This window comes from Vulpes lagopus, chromosome 3 (assembly GCF_018345385.1).
Source record: "Vulpes lagopus strain Blue_001 chromosome 3, ASM1834538v1, whole genome shotgun sequence".
In the NCBI taxonomy this organism is placed as follows: Eukaryota; Metazoa; Chordata; class Mammalia; order Carnivora; family Canidae; genus Vulpes; species Vulpes lagopus.
In genome coordinates this window covers 128,268,068-128,286,749 of record NC_054826.1, presented here as the reverse complement: position 1 = coordinate 128,286,749, position 18,682 = coordinate 128,268,068, and the positions used below count along the sequence as shown (strand labels likewise).

Genomic DNA, 18,682 nt, shown 5'->3' with positions numbered 1-18,682 from the left:
CCTATTCCTCCCCCTGCTTATGCACGCACATGCTCTCTCTCTCTCTCAAATAAATAAATAGGGACACCTGGGTGGCTCAGTCAGTTGAGCATCTGCCTTCAGCTCAGGTCATGACCCCGGGGTCCTGGGATAGAGCCCCACATTGGGCTCCTTGCTCAGCGGGAAGCCTGCTTCTCCCTTTCCCTCTGCCCCTCCCCTGCTCATTTGCTCTCAGATAAACAAAACTTTAAAAGAAGTAAGTCTTTTTAAAAATTCCTTTTAGAAAAAAGTTTTCTCTTAGAGAAATTTTTTTAAAAAGATTCTGTTTATTTATTCATGAGAGACACACAGAGAGAGGCAGAGACACAGGCAGAGGGAGAAGCAGGCTCCCCACAGGGAGCCCGACGTGGGACTCGATCCTGGGACCCAGGGATCATGCCCTGGGCCAAAGGCAGATGCCCAACCACTGAGGTGCCCAGGTGTCCCACTTAGAGCAATTTTAATTGCATATTCACTGTACTGTTTTGAGTGTTTGGTATTCAAACCTTCCTGTTTAGTAGCAACTATTCCCAGAGGAACAGGTATTACAAATATTTAGCAACCACAGAACTTTCCACTAGGAAGAATCCAGAACACTTTACAATAAATGAAACAAAAAAAAACAGCAGCCCAAAAGACTCGGAGCCCCGAGAGGAGAGCCAGGCTCACGTGCTCCGTCTGCCCCGCCGCCGCCGTAACACACCTGCTCTGCATCATAACATGCCAAGGCTGCCGTGGTGTCCCCATGTATTGCAGTGTTTCCGTGGGTGACAAACCATGAAATATACCATGACAGACTCACACAAGAGTTACTGATTCTCAGAACCTCGTTTGGAGGGGAGAGAGACACAAAGACTCTCGAGCCATCCCAGTGAGTAGAGTCCTCACCTTTTGATGAGTTTGATAGATTTGAAAGCTTCGTCCATGTCTCCGACGGCGACGAAGAAACTGAACTGAAGCATGGCATCCCGAGTGGGCTTATCGCAGCCCTCCAGCCCGATGAAGTCTCGCAGTGGCCTCCTGCCCACGCACGGGCACCCTGAGTCCACCTGGTCTTCTCTGTCTGCTTCTCCTGGCTGAATGACAAAGGCCACACCATTAGTTGTCAGCTCACAGAAGGAGCATGCCTACGCTAAGCCGCTGCCTCGGGAGCTATGTCAGCCTTGGGTCTGTCTGCAGGCAGGCATGGATGAACTGACCCTGCCAAATGCTGCACGAGTGTGTGGGCATTCGAGGTCATCAGAGCCCAGGCTCCAGGCTCAGGCTGCAGGAGAGCGCAGGCTGTCCATGGGTAGGGACCCATGTTCAGCCTCTAGCTCACTCAGGCTACCTTCTCAACAGGCATGAAATGACTCTGCAGACACCCCCTTCCCAGGGCTGTTCTGAAGCCTGGAGAGAAGTTTCATGACCCACTTGGACACTCACACAGCCTCAGAGTCTTGCAGTTAAGTGACCCAATATGATTTCAGGTAGAATTTTCCAAACCAATAACCTGTATTAGTAGCGTGCCCTCCCTGATGTTTTTCACAAGAATCAACCTAGTGCCCTGCTCCCCAAACAGGCATATGAAGAAGAAGAGAGCCCTTTCCCAGTCCTAGCCCAGGAAAACATACTCCTGTGCTGGCCAGCCAGCCTCGATGCTGTTTTCTATCCAGCAGCCTGAATCCAGCCTACTGGGAGGACCCGTGCACCCATCCTCCTCAACTTCTGGTCCCTTCCCCCTGCTGGGTGCTGGTCTCCTCTGGACTGGAGTCCACACATACCACCCTGTCTCCTGCAGCACCTGCCATTCCCTGTGCAGGTTCTGCTTCCTGCTGTAAAGGGGGGGTCATGGTCACTCCTTGGAGCCAGCTTCCCCAGCACATCACTGGTCTGGTGGGATATTGGCTTATAAGCATATGTTTGGTCTTCCAGATAACCAAATAGATATTTCTTACATGCACCCAGTCTTTACCACTGGTTCATGGCTCACAGCCAGGAGAAGGGCCACAGAAGTGCCTTCTGTTCTGTGACTGAAGATGACTTCGGGGCTCCACCCAAGGGCAGAGTGGGCTGCCAGGATGACCAACCTCTCATCAGAGGGCTCAAGTTTCAGGCTCACCCCAACCTCCAGGGAGGGGACAGCCCCCCCACCCCACCCCAGGTTGAATCCATTGCCAATGACCAATGACTTAGTCCATCAGGACTACGCAGTGAAGCCTCCAAAAAGACCCAAAAGGACAGGGTTCAGAGAGCTTCCAGGTAGCTGACCACCTGGAGGTGTGGGGGGAGTGGCGCCCGGAGACCCCTGGGAGCTCTGTGCCCACCTCAGGCCTCGCCCTGTGTATCTCTTCATCCAGCTATAGATCCGTCTCCTCTATTCTACCCTCTGATAAACCGATAACGTGAGCCTGAGGCGCTCTAGCCCAACTGGAAGGGGCTCTAGCCCCCAGAGGAGGGGGCCCTCCACTGTAGCCTGTGGTCAGAAGCACAGGACTGGGGACTGGCATCTGGGGTGGCGGTGGGGGCAGCTGGGTAGGGCCGAGCCCCTCATCTGCGGGGCTGATGCTGTCTCTGGGTGGACGGTGTCAGGACTGAGTTAATCATGTTGAGCACAGAGCTGTAGATACAAGTGTTAAGTCACTATGTTGTGCACCTGAGGCTAATACAGCATCATATGTCAACTGAGCTGTACTTCAAGGGGAAGAAAAAAAGAACTGAGTAGAATTGTCAGGCACTCAGCTGATATCTAAGTGATAGCGGAGTCTTACATGGTGTGGCAGGGAACCCCTCACCACGGTGGAATCAGGCCCAGGAACCCCAATCTCCCCCTTGCTGCTGCTGTGTGTCCCCTGTCTCACTCTCAGTTCCCAGCAGCCCCCATCTCATGGCTCCGTCTGACGTTCACCTGCAGTCCCCAACTTTAGGAGGCACTAGACCTGGGCCTTAAAACACTGGTAGGATCTGTCAGACCCAGGTATGGATGGCAAGACTCTTGCAGGCAGGGTGGAACATAAGGACATGGGGCAGCCCACAGTCTAGGTGGCTTGAATATAGGGCTCGTGGATAAACATCAGCAGGGTCATGTCAGAGGGAGGCTGAATGCTGCAGAGCTTGCAAGGCAGAGGCCTGCTTCCATCAGGTCAGCCATGCTGGGGATCTGATCAGAACCTGGCCCACTGTGGCCACACTTGGGGATTCTCACAAACAGGAGAGTCTGTGGGTCACCTGCCACGTGCACTCACCGCTGCCCTCGATTTGGAGCCTCATCTCTGAGAGAAGGGCCCTCACTTGGGGACCCTAGGTGGTCAGACTTGTGTCCACACCCCTGAGTGTGCAGGTGGGGAACCTGGCTCTGAGGGCCCTGACTACAGGTCAGTAATCTGAAGAAGGCAGGTTTTAAAGACACACAACGCTTCCCGGCTACTTGTTACAAGCACATCAGAGGTAGAATGAATAAGACTTCCTATATTGCTGACCCAGGGAAACAAACTACTTCTGGCATCACAAACATCAGGTAACAGCTGCTCCTGCCACAGTCTGAGCCAGGATGAGGGCGCTGCTGAGGGATGTGGGCTTGCTGCTTCCGCACAGGGGCCGCTGCAACATCAGGCTCCCCACCAAGCCTGGTACCCGAGGCTTGTGAGCAGAAAGGGCCCGTGTGCAGGCAACTGCAGCTCAGAACACATAAAAACAGACCTTGGGAAATGGCAAAGTCGAGGGACAGATGGTCAGTGGGGCATGGTGCTGACAGCTGTGCCCCATGCACAACACCTCTGGAACCAGGAGGATGGTGGATACACATAGGTGGCCAGAAGGAGAAGGGAAAGAGAAGGCCCATCGGCATCTGGAGAAACCAGTCTGTGAAGGGAAAGTCAAGGGGAAACTCCACAGAAAGGACCTTACATGCTCTTTCATACTCTTCTGAGTTCTCAAGCCAAGGAGAAATGAAAGAACCTAAGGAGCACTAAGTAAGAATGAGGTCCAGACACATGGCAGCCTGATGGCAGGGGCAGCGTGACGGCAGGGGCAGGAGGACAGAGCCGCAGCACCACATAGCCTGGTACCAGGACGCTCACACACCAAGGGTCCATGGTGATGCGGAGGCCAAGCCCACGCAGGCACACTCCCAGCACAACCTAGCTGGGAGCATGCACATGTGTGCTGAGAACCCCATCTGCCGCAACTAAACATACACGTGTGTGTGCAATATGCTCCTGAGAGGCCACATGCCAGCCCATCCCCAGTGGCCACCTCTGTATCGTCACTTGTCCCGGGATGTGCCACATCAGCACTTCTCTGTCTGCACGGCAGAGCCAAGTCTTGAGAGTTTCCTGACCTGGAAACCTCATAACTGCTGGAGTTTCAGGAAACAAATGAGAGCAGATGGTTTGCCTCGCTGAAGGGGAGGGGAGCAGTGGTGCCCTGGAAGCTCCAGGAGACCCCTGCTGACCCCTGGCCAGAGGGGAGAGGACCCGAGAACACAGCCCTGCACTCGCGGGGGTCCCACCTTTCTCATGAAGTAATAATGAGGCGCTTCGATCCCCAGAAGATTCTGGTAGGCGGGAGGCCGTGGGAAGCTGTCCTGAAGCAAGAAGCCATGCTCTTCCGTAATGAAGAAGGACAGAATCAGCACGTCCGCCTGAGAGAGAAGGGAAACACTGTTGTTTCTAGTTTGGCGATAAATTTTCTAGTTTGCATCTAATTCCTGTTTCCAGGGATCCCTGGGTGGCGCAGCGGTTTGGCGCCTGCCTTTGGCCCAGGGCGTGATCCTGGAGACCCGGGATCAAATCCCACATCGGGCTCCCGGTGCATGGGGCCTGCTTCTCCCTCTGCCTGTGTCTCTGCCTCTCTCTCTCTCTGTGACTATCATAAAAAAAAAAAAAAAAAAAATTCCTGTTTCCATGCCAGTATGTTTACATACAATAGAGAAAAAAGGATGAGCACATGAACTTCCCCCTTCTGGAAGGATGTGCCTCATGCATCTGAGAGCTGCTAGACCCTTCTCATTGATGGAGTTTCTTGCAGCAAAAACTAAATTGTTCCCATCCCAGTTCAAAGTTTTCCTGTTCAGGTCTTTGACTCTGACTTAAAAATCGACAATAGCAAAGGGGCTCTTGGGAGATTCAGTCAGTTGAGCGTCCGACTGTTGATTTTGGCTCAGGGCATGATCTCCGGGTTGTGTGACTGAGCCCTCCCGCCCTGGGGCTCCACACCCAGCAGGGAGTTTGCTAAGAGACTTCCCTTCCCCTGCTCGCACTCTTTCTAAAAAGAAGTAAATCTTAAAAAAAAAAAAAAAAAAATCAACAATAGCAGAGAGATTCTCTCCCCTGCTTTCAAGGGAGAGGGGTCACAGAGCCGAGAGGCCGGGTGCCCTGCTGGGGCCCGCTGCGTGCCATTTGGAGCTACAGCACCATCCACAGCGCCTTCTGACGGGAACGAGCAGGTGGTCAAGGACGCCAGAGCCTTTCCCTGCTGTGTGAATTCTTGTAACTGCCCATCATCCTCACAAGAGCCCAGAAGAGGCATCTGATCAGAGTGCCGCGAAGTGTCCACATTGCTTGCCGGGGGTCGCCACCCTCTACCCTGAGAAAACTCTGCACACGTCTGCTTCCCTGATTCCAGTCACAGAGATGTCACCTCTGTGCGTTTTACCACTCTGTCAGAAGCAAGGAGTGGATCTGCTTCTGAGAGTCTCAGGACATGGACACTGACTGCTGATAATCTTGGGGCCCCCATTCTCACCACCCTGGCAGGGAGACAAGTCTGGCTACTGTTAGTGGGCTGGCTGCCTTGCTGCCTTGCTGGGAACCTACTCTAGCTCGCTCCTGGAGCAAGGTCATCACAAGGAGGCACAGCCAGCCACTGGACTTTCCCAGGGAGCACCAGACGTTCCGAGCACATGTTTGGAGAATATTGGGAGTCCTGGGCCCCACAGCGGGAGGCACCAACTTCCCTCTAACTTGCCCATACACATCAGCAGGATAGTGAATGCACCAAGTCTCCGTGACTAGATATAAACGCGGCGCGGCCACGGTACCGTGGGGACTGGGCTGTCCTCAGTGGGCGGCTTCTTGTCCCCGAAATGCAGCTGGGCTCCTGGCGCCTCCCGCACGGCCTCACACACAAACAGCCTGGGCTCGTTCTGGTCCCAGAAGTGGTTCACAGGAATGAGATCCATCAGCCTCTCATCCACAAAGGCGTGGCTCCTGAAAGAGAAGGCTCGTCCTGAGTCCTGAGAACTGACAGGTGCATCTGCGTTTGCTGCCTCTGCAAATGCATGCCAGGGGCCTGGGTCAGCATCAGCAGGCCGGTGTGCATCGCTCGGGCTGCTGGCTCTGGAGCCCCTCCCCGCAGCACGCGGCACCAGCCTGCCTCAGGAAATTCTCAGACTGAAGCAAGTTAGTAAAATTAGAGGCCCAGTGCAGTCTTGTCAGAGAGCGCGTGAGGCTTTGGCTCTGGAGACTCCACGGAGGGCACTTGCCAGGACCACCGAGAGGACCTTGTGTCCCACCGGGATGACGTGTGTGATATGGGGCCAACAGACAAGCTGGGTCCAGAGGCAGAGGAAGGACCGGGCCTCAGAAGAGGACAGGCATCGGAGGGGTGGCTGCGCACTGTCCCACCACCACCAGAGAAGTGACAGGCTGAGCTGGATGTGGCTCAGAAGTGGAGGGCGGAGGGAAAAGTGTGAGTCTGAGACACAATTCAAACAAGGAAGACGGGATGAGTCACAGACGGGAGGACTAAGGGAAAGGTTAGCTGTGAGGTTTGAGACCAGGCGACCAGGACGAGAGACCAGAGTGGACAGGAACAGTCTCTGGGGAATGGGGCTCAGGTGACAGCAAGAAATTCCAGGGGACATTTGGAGTCAGAGAAGCAGAGTGAGGCTGGGAAGAAGTGAGGATGGGTGTGTTCAGGTGGGGCTACCCAGTGACCAGTTTAAGTTACCGGGGGAAAGAAGGTTCTGGAAAAGGATGAGAGCTGGGTGGAGAGGTGGGAGCTATAACAGAGCAAAAGGAGCAGACGCCGGCAAGGCCAGCCATGGGCTCTGCTGCGGCGTCCACCCCATGTCCTGAGCGGCACACTTGGTCCTCGGGTGTCACTTCCGCCAGAATCAAATGTGAACCTTCAGTGGGGCAGGGTGAGCACTTCCAGTCCATGAGCATTCGCTGGGCAGTAGAAGGAAGTGCAAACACGGACTCCCCGAAGAGTGACAGTTATTCTCTAGAAATACAGTGTCTCCCCAGATGGATGCCCTCCCTTCCCAGGTGCTGACAGAGCTCAGCTACTGCCACTCCCACCCTGAGATTCGGGCCATCGTGTGGCCACAGCTGCCACTGCCCTTCCAGAAGCTGGGTTCTGCTGGGTAATTTCAGGACCACCCCAACTGCCTAGGGGTGTTGGCTTTCCTGCCTGCATTGAGCACTGGTAGCTGCTGAGGTCCCAGACATGTGAAGTGTAACTCAGCAGCCTGCCCAGAAGCTGGCCACTAACTGAGCATCAGTGTCCGTGTTCTTTCAATGAAATCCTCCCAACCACAGTCTTACTTCTTGGTCTCTTGCCCATTAAAGGACAACTCCTCCCTGCGATTGATGTGCCCCGTCTTGAAGTCAAGGATGGTCATGATGTCCATTTCCACGTTGTAGAAGCAGATTTTGGAGTCAGGGCTGTTATCTACCTGGGGGCAGAGAAAACGGAGCTCACAGAGCTGCCTGGCTGACATGCCATGGGTCTGAAAACAAGCGTCTGGTGTCCTCCACCTGCCGGCCACCTGGCATTCCTAACGTGGACATCAACTTACCTTCATCCTGATGAGACCACCGATCAATCACTACTTTATAAATTCCAACACATCGTGAAAGCCTGACTCCCGCTGTCCAGCCGTGGTCAGTGCTGGCCTGAGTGACGTGATCTCGGTGAGGCGGACTGACCACGGGGGACATGGGGCAGTCCGGATCCCAACAGACCAGTTCTCATGCAGGTGACTGAAGTGAGAGAAAGGGAGCCAGCTTCGCTGCCAGGGCAACAAAGGCCAAGAACTTGGATAGACCGTTCGAGGCTTTACTCTGGGAGAGAGTAGAATGCTAAGTGAGCCTGAGCATGAGAAAGGCAAAGAAACAAATGTCCAAATTTTAGGCAGAAAAACATACTATAAGCTTAATAGCAGCAGCAGAATCACAAAAGCATCGTAGGTTTGGGTACCTGCGAACACCCTTCTAGTCACTGTGAACACCCTTTGCAGAACGAAAGACGCACGACAGACTGGGGACACCTCAGCAACACCAAAGGCGCAGCCTCCTGCCCATGAGAGTGGGCTGGCGGGTGGCCTGCAGCAGACCCCTCTTTCCAAGCACACCCCCCACCAAGGGGTAGGGCTGGGGGTGCAGCTGATTTCACCGCAAGCTCCCCTGTGCTACCTGAACCATTCCTTTGCATCGTTTTTTTCTTTTGCCATGGGCAAAACGGGGAGATCCCTCAGTGTCACTGCTCTGGAGGATCGGGCCTCCGGAGCCAGCAGTCACCGTGCGGTCCCCGCCCCCACTGCACATTCACTGCCAGCACCCCAGAGACGGTGCCAGGTCCCGGCATGCCCTCTCCTACTGCACACCCCACTTCTCCCACGAGTGACCCTCTGGCGGACCCGGTCAGTGACCCAGGGCTGCCCAGCATGCATGCTTGAGCGTCCTCCCCATGTCCTCCCACCGCCCACACCCCTCCTGGGTGCTCAGACTGACAGGTGGCTCTATTCCTCCCGAGGATCTCCATACCCAGCCAGACTCCCCTTCAGAGGCTCAGGCTCCTTTTTATCGGCCCACCAGCTGCCCTCGGATGCCTCAAACTCAACATCGAAACAGGACGCCCCATCATCTCCATAAAGGCTTCTTCCCGGGCTTCCCTTTCCACATCCACACTGCTGCGAGGCGTAGGACCAGCCCCTGCCCGTCCTGGCCCACGCCAGCCCATCCCCAACCCTCAGGGTGGCTGTGATGGGCACCAAGCCGACTTCTGCACACCCCCCACCACGGAGAAGCACCCTGCAGGAAGATGCTCCATTATGCTCCTGCCTCGCCCCTCTGCCAAGGCTGGTGCCTGTGTGTTGGACCGCTGACTGTGCCAGCCTCGGGCTCGCCCCCTGCCAGGGACGGGAGACCCCTGTCCAGGCCCAGCTCTGCCACCTGCTCACACCCTGGGTGCCTCTGTTGCTGCCCCGCTGCCGCAGGCTTGTCCGGAGGGTTCGCACCTCCTGAAGGAGCCTCCCGACCAGTGGGTCGCCCAGCACCACCCGCCACAGTTTGACTCATTCTTAGACGGGTGTCTGTTCACCCACAGGGAGGTGCCAAGCTCTCCTGTTTGACCGTAGGCCTGCGTCCACCCAGAGGGGTGCCTGGTTCATGGTAGGTAACCAGTGACAAGGCTGTGAAAGAATGGATTCCCGGGCAAGCACTGGTGGGCAGAGGCAGACAGCCCCCCTGCAGCTGTCACCATATCCTCTACTTCTGTAAGCCAGAGCTCAGAGGTCCTTGCTACCCCCTCGTGCCAAGGGAAACACAGCAGGCTGATGAAAAGGGACAGAAAGGAGAAGTGGTCCAGGGTCGTGCGTAGAGGAACTGCGGTTTCAGAGGAATTAGGAGCTGAGCACATGTGGGGGCTTGGGCCTGGGGGCGAAAGGAGAGGCAGAGGCCAAGGAGGACAGCGTCCTGAGTGCACAGCCGCCCACCTGCACCCACCTTGCTGAGGAGGATGCTGATCCTGCTGCCGCTGGCGTTACACCTGAGTGAGGCCACGCCCGCTGCGCCCGGGATCAGTGCGGCCAGGTTCTTGTCACTGCAGTGCACTTTCGCCTCTCTGCAGGGGGGACAAGAGAGGCTTAGGGCAAAGCGCAGGCCCATCCATGGGCCATCCCACCCCCACCCATGCGGGCAGCTCACAGTGCCAGCACCGGCCGTCTCAGTGATGAGAAACCTTCATTCACAGAACTCGGGGCTCCGGGAAGGCCCAGTGGCTCTCAGTCTGGGGGTCTGTGCACCCGGGGAGAGGGGCCAGCTCAGAACTCAGGCTAAGATCTTACTTTTAAAAGTTTAAAATTGAGATATAATTGACAATAACATAGTATTACTTTCAGTGTGTAAACAATGATTCAACATTTGGGTGAGTTTTTAAAGTTTCTAGGTTTAATGAACAAATATGAAAGCATATCCCTTCCCCTACCCTTCTGACACAAAAAGCAGCAGCTCTGCTCCCAGCTCCTCTCTGTGTGGCAGGTTTTGGCCATTCATCCTGCCAGACTGTGCTGCTGTCATACTTGCTAGAGCTTCGCAGAAACCAAAATGCACTTAAGCAGCCCCCGTCCAGCAGGTTCTAGCTTATCGCTGCTATGGACGGTACTGGGGGCACAGCAGTGGCTCGCCACGATTGTTTTCTCTTAATTCCCATTTCCTCTGTGTTTCCCTAACATCCTCTGTCCCAGGAGGCCCTCCAGGCCCCACGTGACACTTCACGGTCCTGTCTCCTTTGGCTCCTCTGGGCTGGGACGGTTTCTCAGACTCCAGGCTCGTGTGCACATTTCCTGCCTCAGTGCTAGGACTTCTCCCGGGAGCCTGGTCCTTCTGACAGAGAATGCTGTGGAAACCCGCATCTGGGCACCAGGCGTGCTTGCTGGCTCTCGGCCGCCACCCAGGGCAAGGACATGGTGCACAGACCGACTGCTGTAGGTACGTGTATGTGCAGATGCCTCTGTGTGTACCCGGGTGGCTTCCACTCACCCATCACCATGAGGCTCCTCCTCACCTCCTCCCTCTGCTGATGTCACCTGCTCCCAATGGTGAAGTCCCAGCTCCCCAAACCTGCATCAGCTGCTCAGTCCTTCCTTCTGTGCAGCTGGGCACCGATGTGGGACGGTCACCCTGTGCCCTGTGTGGGGCAGCTCTGTGCACTGCAGGGCAGTGTTGTATGCGTCCCCTCTGCCTCCACTGTCAAGATCGCCACCATCCCCAAAGGGCTGATGTCAGTCAGCACCGCCTTTCCAGGGACACCGTTCCACACATTTCTAGCACACTTAAGACTATTCTCATATTCTGTATTCCATCCTGAGATCCCCTAAATTTGAATTTGCATATGTTTTAGGCTCACGTGCTATGAAGTTCCATGGGCTCTGACAACAACTGTGCCTTCTATCTACTGTACACAAAATTTTACCACCTAAAAACTGCCCTGTGCTCTACTTGCTCAACCCTCCTCCTGTTTGCTTCCTCCCCCAGTATGTAAAGATTAAGAATTTGTGCCAAGGGGCACCTGGATGGCTCAGCCAGTTAAGTGTTGTCTCACATCATGATCTCAGGGTCCTGGGATCGAGCCCCATGTCGGGCTCCTCGATCAGCATATAGTCTGCTTGGGATTCTCTCTCCCCCTCTGTCCCTCCCCTGACTCGCTCTCTCAATAAATAAATAAATATTTTTAAAAATAAATAAAATATTAAAAATATTAAAAATAAATAAATAAATAAATATTTTTTAAAAAAGGATTTATGCCAAAACATAAGGCATTACAAAAAAAAATTCAGTGGTCTGTTATCGTAAAAATGGGAACAGCAACAGTTTTCTGGCTCCTATCCTTTTTCAACCTACCATATTGTCTCAGGCAATTTTTAATACATGCACAGGCATGCCTCACTTTAGTGCACTTTCTAGATACTATGTCTTTTAACAAATTGAAGGTTTGTGGCAACCTGTGTTGAGCAAGTCAAGCACCATTTTTCCAACAGCATTTGCTCATTTGGTGTCTCTGTCATGCTTTGGTAATTTTTGCATAATCTCAGATGTTTTTGTTATTGTTGTATTTGCCATGGTGACCTGTGATTTATTTAGCAAAAAAAAAAAAAAAGGAATTTTTAATCAAGGCATGGACATTGTTTGCTTAGACACAATGTCACTGTATATTTAATAGACCACAGTAAAGTGTAAATACGAGTTTTATAGGTACTGGGAAACCAAAAAATTCACCTGACTCACTTCATTGTGATATTGCTCTACTCCAGTGCTCTAAAGCCAAACCCACATGATCTCCAAGGCAGGCCTGTACTTTTATTTAGACAAAAATTGTACCTTCGGGAAAGATCAAAACTTTTAAAGTGAGCCAGGTCTGTCCCCACAACCAGGAAATTTCCACAGATGTCAAGGAAGCATGGGCTCCCCTCCGCCTCGGAGAACAGTAAGAGCTGTTTCACAGTCCCCTGAGGAAAAGGAAAGAACGAGGATTAAGGAAAGCAGCCTGTGCAGCCTTTCACTTTTGTTACTGAATGTTCCTCACGGGTCATCTGGGTACACTAAGCAGGCACTCAACATTTACCGAGGGCCCGGGGTGCGCCCAGCACCTTGCAGGTTCTAAAGCTCCATGGGACTCAGGAGCACCTGGGGGTCGCAGCTGCTTAAACCCTTGGGACTTTCCAGGACAAGGCCCATGGAGGTGTTTTGGGTTCTGTGACTGAGGTGACTTTTAGTTTCCGCTCAAGGGTTGGAAGCACAGGACTGGGGACTGGCATGGGGTGTCAGGTGGGGCTGACGCAGTCTCTGGGTGGCCTGTGTCACCACTGAGCTGAACTGTGGGCACCCTGTGGTATCTGAGGAACCCTGCCCCAACCACATGAGAACTGGCTCTGCCCTCTGTACCACCTGCCATCCCAGCGCTCACCACCCCCAAGCACGGCCTTGTCCCCCCTCTGCTCTGGCCTCAGCTGCCAGATGCCCAGGCCCACGTCTGCAGACCTCACTGGTGGCCACCTCCCCAGGCTTTCCCACTACACAGACACGAAGTTATCTTCTACGACAAAATAACAGAAAACCAAGAAACAATCCAGGATGCTGTCACTGTCATTCGGGGCTTGGAGCCCCTTGGATTTATGTTTAAAAACTATGGCCCTAGGGTACCTGGGTGGCTCAACGGTTGAGCATCTGCCTTGGACTTGGGGCATAATCCCAGGGTCCTAGGATCGAGTCCCAGATTGGGCTCCCTGCAGGGAGCCTGCTTCTCCCTCTGCCTCTGTCTCTCATGAATAAATAAATAAAATCTTTTTAAAAAAATTAAAAATAAATAAAAAACAATGGCCCCTCCTAATAGGCATTTCTAACTAAATGGAGGGAATTTAACCAAAAATAATTCATGACTTCAGAAGCCATTATGGGGTTTTTTTCATCTTCCCCAAATTGTTTTGCTCAAATCACAAAGCCTCAACTCCAAAAAACCAAAAATAACTTCAGAACAAACAAAACACCTGAATAGGGATGCATACCTTGAGCCTTCCAAATGTTTTCACAATTCTAACTTTGCCATTTCTCCATTAGTTGAGGCAAATACACGACTGAAATAAGTCAAAATGGCTCTGAGGCCCCTTTTTCCTCTCCCTTGTGGTCTTTTTTTTTTCTTTCTTTTTAAATTTTTTATTTATTTATGATAGTCACAGAGAGAGAGAGAGAGAGAGGCAGAGACACAGGCAGAGGGAGAAGCAGATTCCATGCACCGGGAGCCCGACATAGGATTCGATCCCGGGTCTCCAGGATGGCGCCCTGGGCCAAAGGCAGGCACCAAACCACTGCGCCACCCAGGGATCCCTCCCTTGTGGTCTTTATCCCCAGATGTGCAGCCACTTTTGCTTGGGCCCCAGCTCTGGCACCACTGTCCCTAATTCCCTCTGTACTGCCCTGCCTCCGCTATACTCCTGCTCTCTCATTCCAACTCTTTTGTCAGACTTTCTTTTTCCTCTGAATCTCCCTCCATTCCCAAAGCTATTAAAACCCACCCCTTTAAAGTTAGGCCTTCTGAAGATAAAGTAAGCCCTGAATTTCTTATGTTCCCTGGACTAAGGCTGAATTGTGAGCCACAGTGAGAGTTTCCTAACGTGACTGGGAACCCTCCTCATACAGGTTTACTGAAGAATTTAACATTCATTCAAATTCAACAACCTGGTTTCTCATTTATTTCATTTAGTCCACACGCTTGTTGGTAAGGACCAGGCCAAATATTACATAAACCTAGCCCAGTGGGAACATCCTGAAAGGGATTTAGAGAAACAAAACTAACATTTTGCAAGGTGCTAGAACACTCACTGGAAATCTCCATCAAGCAATTATATTAACTTTTCCGAAGCCTATTGATTAGAATAAAATTCAGATTTGAAGGGGCAAAAAAAAAAAAAAAAAAGGCTGATGAACCTGCTTGTAACTATTACAACTGACTTCAGATTGTTTTCAAAGAAAATTCTGGTCTTCTCTAGATGTTGAGTCCACCTGGGTAGCATTTAACTCTATGCTGATTTAAAGGATTGAGCCGGGGGCATTCCCCTTACTTAAAAGAACCAGGATGGAATAGGAAACTGTGTCCACTCCACAAATAGTCTGGCAAGCCAGCTAGCTTGCATCCTGGATAAGTCACCTAAAAGAAAACCACTAAAATTCTTAATTTTCAACTACTGCAAATTAAAGCCTCTAAATAAAATGAAAATGAAAATACTCCTATTTTTTGGTATTATTGGAAAGGGTCAGGGCACTGGAAAATACTGTTACCAACTTACACACAGGCACCTTCAGTGTCCTCGCCAGACTTTCCTGCGCTCTGCTCTCCCAATTCCCAGTTAATGGGACTCGGGAGAAACTATAGGAGCTCTTCTCAATCCTCCCTCCTAACTGAGAGAAACTAGTCTCCAAATTGGGAATGACTCTATGACCTTATTGACACCAGAGCCACATACTTGCTCAACTTCACTGCTGTAAAGCAGCCCCTGTCTCAGAGTACTAAGTTCAAATAATGGGGGCCCCTACAAGACCCTAACAGGTTCCTGTCCCTGAACCCATTCCCTTTGGTTTAGGCCCTTTGAGAGATACATACCCTTTTCTCCTTAGTTTCTTTGACCTATTCATTTCTTGGGTCAATATTTCTTAGAAAAGCATCATGCCACAGTTTCTCCCAAAAAGGGGAAATAATTCTAGAATTGGACAATAGTAATCAAAGTAGCCAATAAGAGGAAATAAGTGACCCTTTGGCATCTTTTATTAGCTTCTTCTCTGATGGCACCATAGCTGAGTCTGGGGACACTGGTTATTTGTCCCTATTGGATGAGCTACTGTCTTTATAAGCAAGGTCCTCAACTGATACTGGGAGAATCCACAGTGCACCTCCCACCGAGATTCAAACAGATCCCTCAAAAGCTCTCTCCGGAACAATACCCTCTAAATACAGATGTTCTTTAAGGCATCTGGCCCATAACAGATTACAAGGCTCAGGGCCTCATGATCCCCTGCACTAGTCCCTGTAACATCCCCATTTCACCCGTGAGAAAAACCAGTGGCTGGGGACGGAGGCCCGCCGAAGATCTGCGAGCAGTAACTGATGCTATTATCCCTCAGCTCCCGTAGTTCCCAACCCTCTCGCGCTACCAACATCCATTCCAAGCAACATGTTCAGCACAGAGGACCTACGTAGTGCATTCCTAGTATATTCCAGTTGATAAAGATAACCAGCAACGCCCCTGTGTTCCCTGGGGTGTCCTTCTTTTCACAAAACTTAAAAGCCAATGTGGATGCTACAAAGCTTTTTGCAGACTCTAGGTTGTTATAAGAGATAAATGACTTGCTTTGTTCCTGCTTCCCAAACCTCTTCCCAGGAGGCAGCATCCACCTGTTAAGACTCTTTGCCTTAAAGAGACAAAGTCTCCGAAGAAAAACTGCAGTTTTTTTTTGTTTGTTTTTGTTTTTTTTTTTGCTTAAACTCAGGTTTGATGCTTTGGGCATCTAATCTCAGAACGAGGACTATATCCGTATGCAGATGGAAGCCCTTGTGACCCCTGAACGCTGCCACATTACCTTTTGACTCCCCGTGACAATTTACTGGATGCTCTTCTAACCAATGCTCATTTTCATGGTTTATTGATGGTTCATATTTAAAGGAGAAAAATGGTAAATACTCTGCTGGGTCTGTTATCCCAACTCCCTATGAGGTCATTGAGGCAGCGCCTCTTCTCCTGGCGACTTGAGCCCAATAGGTTGCTAAGTGCCTGTACTGGAGCTCATACCTCAGCCAAGGGAAAACTGCAAACATTTATCAGTAGGCCTTTGGGGTAGTCCATGATTTGGGGATATTAAGGAAGCAACAGGGTTCCTTAGCTCCAATGGGGATAAATGTAAGATGGTTCCTATGTCCAAAACTTATTAGATGCCATGCTTTTTTAAAGAGAAAGGAGGAGGGGAGAGGGCGAGAGAATTTCAGCCAGACTCTCTGCTGAGTGCAGAGCCCAATGTGGGGCTCCATCCAAGGACCCGAAGATCATGACCTGAGCTGAAACCAAGAGTCGGACCCTTAACCAACAGAGCCACCCAGGCACCCCTGGCTGCCGTACTTTCCCCAACAGCTCTGGCTATTATTAAGGTTCCTGGACATTCAAGAATTGACTCTCTGGAGGCCAAAGGAAACCACAGCACTGATATTTCCACCAAAAAGGCTGCTGTCAAGGAGACCAATAGATAGACCTCTGCCATTTTCCAAAGAAATGTTCTTTCAAATTTGGAAAAATTGACCAGAGATGCCCAACAGTTGGTCCCAGAAAAGACAATGGTGGAAATCTAACAATTGTGAGTTTGATTAAAAAAAAAAAAAAAAGAGAGAGAGAGAGAACTCTGCTTTGGACCAAATAACAATCTGGCCCTACCAGGAATTCCAAAATCCCATTACTTACCACCAAACATATGTTTAAACCACTGGTTTATTGACAAAATGATAGCGTTCACGAACCAGCATTGGTGGGAAAACGTTAATGAGGCCACAAAAAGGGCCCACCTCACTTGTCCTGCCTGTCAAAAATATATAATCCAGAGAAATCTGTTTATACAAATGGGTTTCATAAAACTTCCCCATCTCATGGATCTAAATAGGTTTTGGTCATGGTCTGTATGTTTTGTCACTGGCTTGAGGTTTTCCCTTGCAGACAGACCATTGCTTCTCTGTGGCTAAAATTCTGTTAGAAGACACTACCCTACTTGGGAACACCCTCTCAAATGACACAGTGAGCAGGGAACCACGTGCTTCAGTAAGCCTGGCCTGTCTGGCTGGTTTATGGCCCTCATCGTACATGCCACTGGCGATCAGTCAGTTGAATTTCCTAACAGCACTAGCAATACTCAGTTGGTAAAATGTGTAGAAACCCTCCGACTATCTTGTCCTAAAGCACTGCTGTTAGTCCTAAATCTCAGATCCACCCTCTTGGGGACATAGAGATTCTTACCCTTTGAGTTAGTCACAGGATGTCCCAATGCACTTGGCCCCTACCTCCTCTGACCCACAGCTGATCAAGGGAGATGCACTTCAACATTGTAAAGGCCTGACTGCTTCTATTAAAAATAACCATGCTTTTAGTAAAGCAATCTTTTTTTTTTTAAAGATTTATTTATTTATTTATTTATTTATTTATTTATTTATTTATTTATTTATGATGGACAGAGAGAGAGAGAGAGGCAGAGACACAGGACGAGGGAGAAGCAGGCTCCATGCCAGGAGCCTGACGTGGGACTCGATCCCGGGTCTCCAGGATCGCGCCCTGGGCCATAGTAAAGCAATCTTTTTAGGAGACCATGATTTTAGATCAACCTCATAACCTGGAGGTTTTGTCTGTTAGAAAAGAAGTCTCCAGAGAGATTCTCTCCGTCCTTACTGAAAAGGTTCTTCTCAGCTACTGGTCAGTAACCTCTGTGCTGCCAAATTACAAGAAATAGACTCTTGGATTCAGGGGATGCATCTAAAGAAAGCGGCAAACCCTGATTGGGCCCGCACGCCATCTGGTGACCTGAAGCTACAGATTTCCTGGAATTGAAGCAGATGACATCTGACGAGACCGCTTTCCCCAGATGTCCAGCCCAGGCCCGTCTGCCTTTTCCTCAATGCTGCTCCTTTTCTCTCTCTGTCGTGGAGAGAGATACTCTTGTCTGCATTTCCCAAACCCTTTCCTGTTATGGCTTTTCAGTAACAGCCTCATTACTATTCTGTGATAGACATCTTTCACTTGTTTTTTTTCTGAAGGGCTAGAAGGTTCAGAATTTACAAAAGTCTTTTTTTCATCTGAACTACCATCCAAATTCATCGTTGTCTGAATTTACAACTTTATAAGCTGTATTACTGAGAACACATCTTGTTCCACACAGTTCTTTTGAGATAACAATACTGTTTTAAAACATCTTTGAAGTTTTGCTGTTTTGCAGAGTTTACCATCTATTGCTTCCTTTTAATACCTGCACTGGATCTTCCCAAATGCACTCAGTTAATCTTTCAGTTTGCTTTTGCAGCCTCCACTATTCTGCTCTCATGGTTGCTTTAACTGGAGATTTTAGGAGGCATATGCAACTCCAGGCTTGCTTTCACCGGGAGACCCTCTCCCTGCTATGTTAGTGTAAGTGCCAGTAAATATTTCCATTGGCTACCTTCACACCTAGTTCTGATCCATCATACAATTTGGCATTATCACGTTACTTCTTGTTTCGTATCATTATTCTAAGGTTTGTATTTTGTTACCTCTTCAAACTTTTTAAAAAAGGACGTACCCAATAAGGAGCTGCCCTCTAATGCTTACAATATTGGAAAGACACAACCATTAGGTGGGAGTACCCGAGATTTTTCTCTCTCCTGACTTTTGCTGTTACTCAAATGT

General features: G+C 50.6%; 1 protein-coding gene across 26 annotated transcripts in view; it reads right to left on the bottom strand.

The window, feature by feature from the left end:
• IFT140 (intraflagellar transport 140) overlaps window positions 1–18,682 on the bottom strand; it is an 82,965-nt gene that overhangs the window by 35,078 nt on the left and 29,205 nt on the right. For all 26 annotated transcript variants that reach the window (XM_041747596.1, XM_041747599.1, XM_041747575.1 and 23 more), the window contains 6 exons: window positions 12,102–12,229; window positions 9,729–9,846; window positions 7,548–7,678; window positions 6,038–6,206; window positions 4,508–4,639; window positions 907–1,094 (listed from right to left, as the gene is read on the bottom strand). In XM_041747596.1, coding sequence (XP_041603530.1) covers window positions 907–1,094; window positions 4,508–4,639; window positions 6,038–6,206; window positions 7,548–7,678; window positions 9,729–9,846; window positions 12,102–12,229 — 866 coding nt within the window. The remainder of the gene's footprint in view (window positions 1–906; window positions 1,095–4,507; window positions 4,640–6,037; window positions 6,207–7,547; window positions 7,679–9,728; window positions 9,847–12,101; window positions 12,230–18,682) is intronic.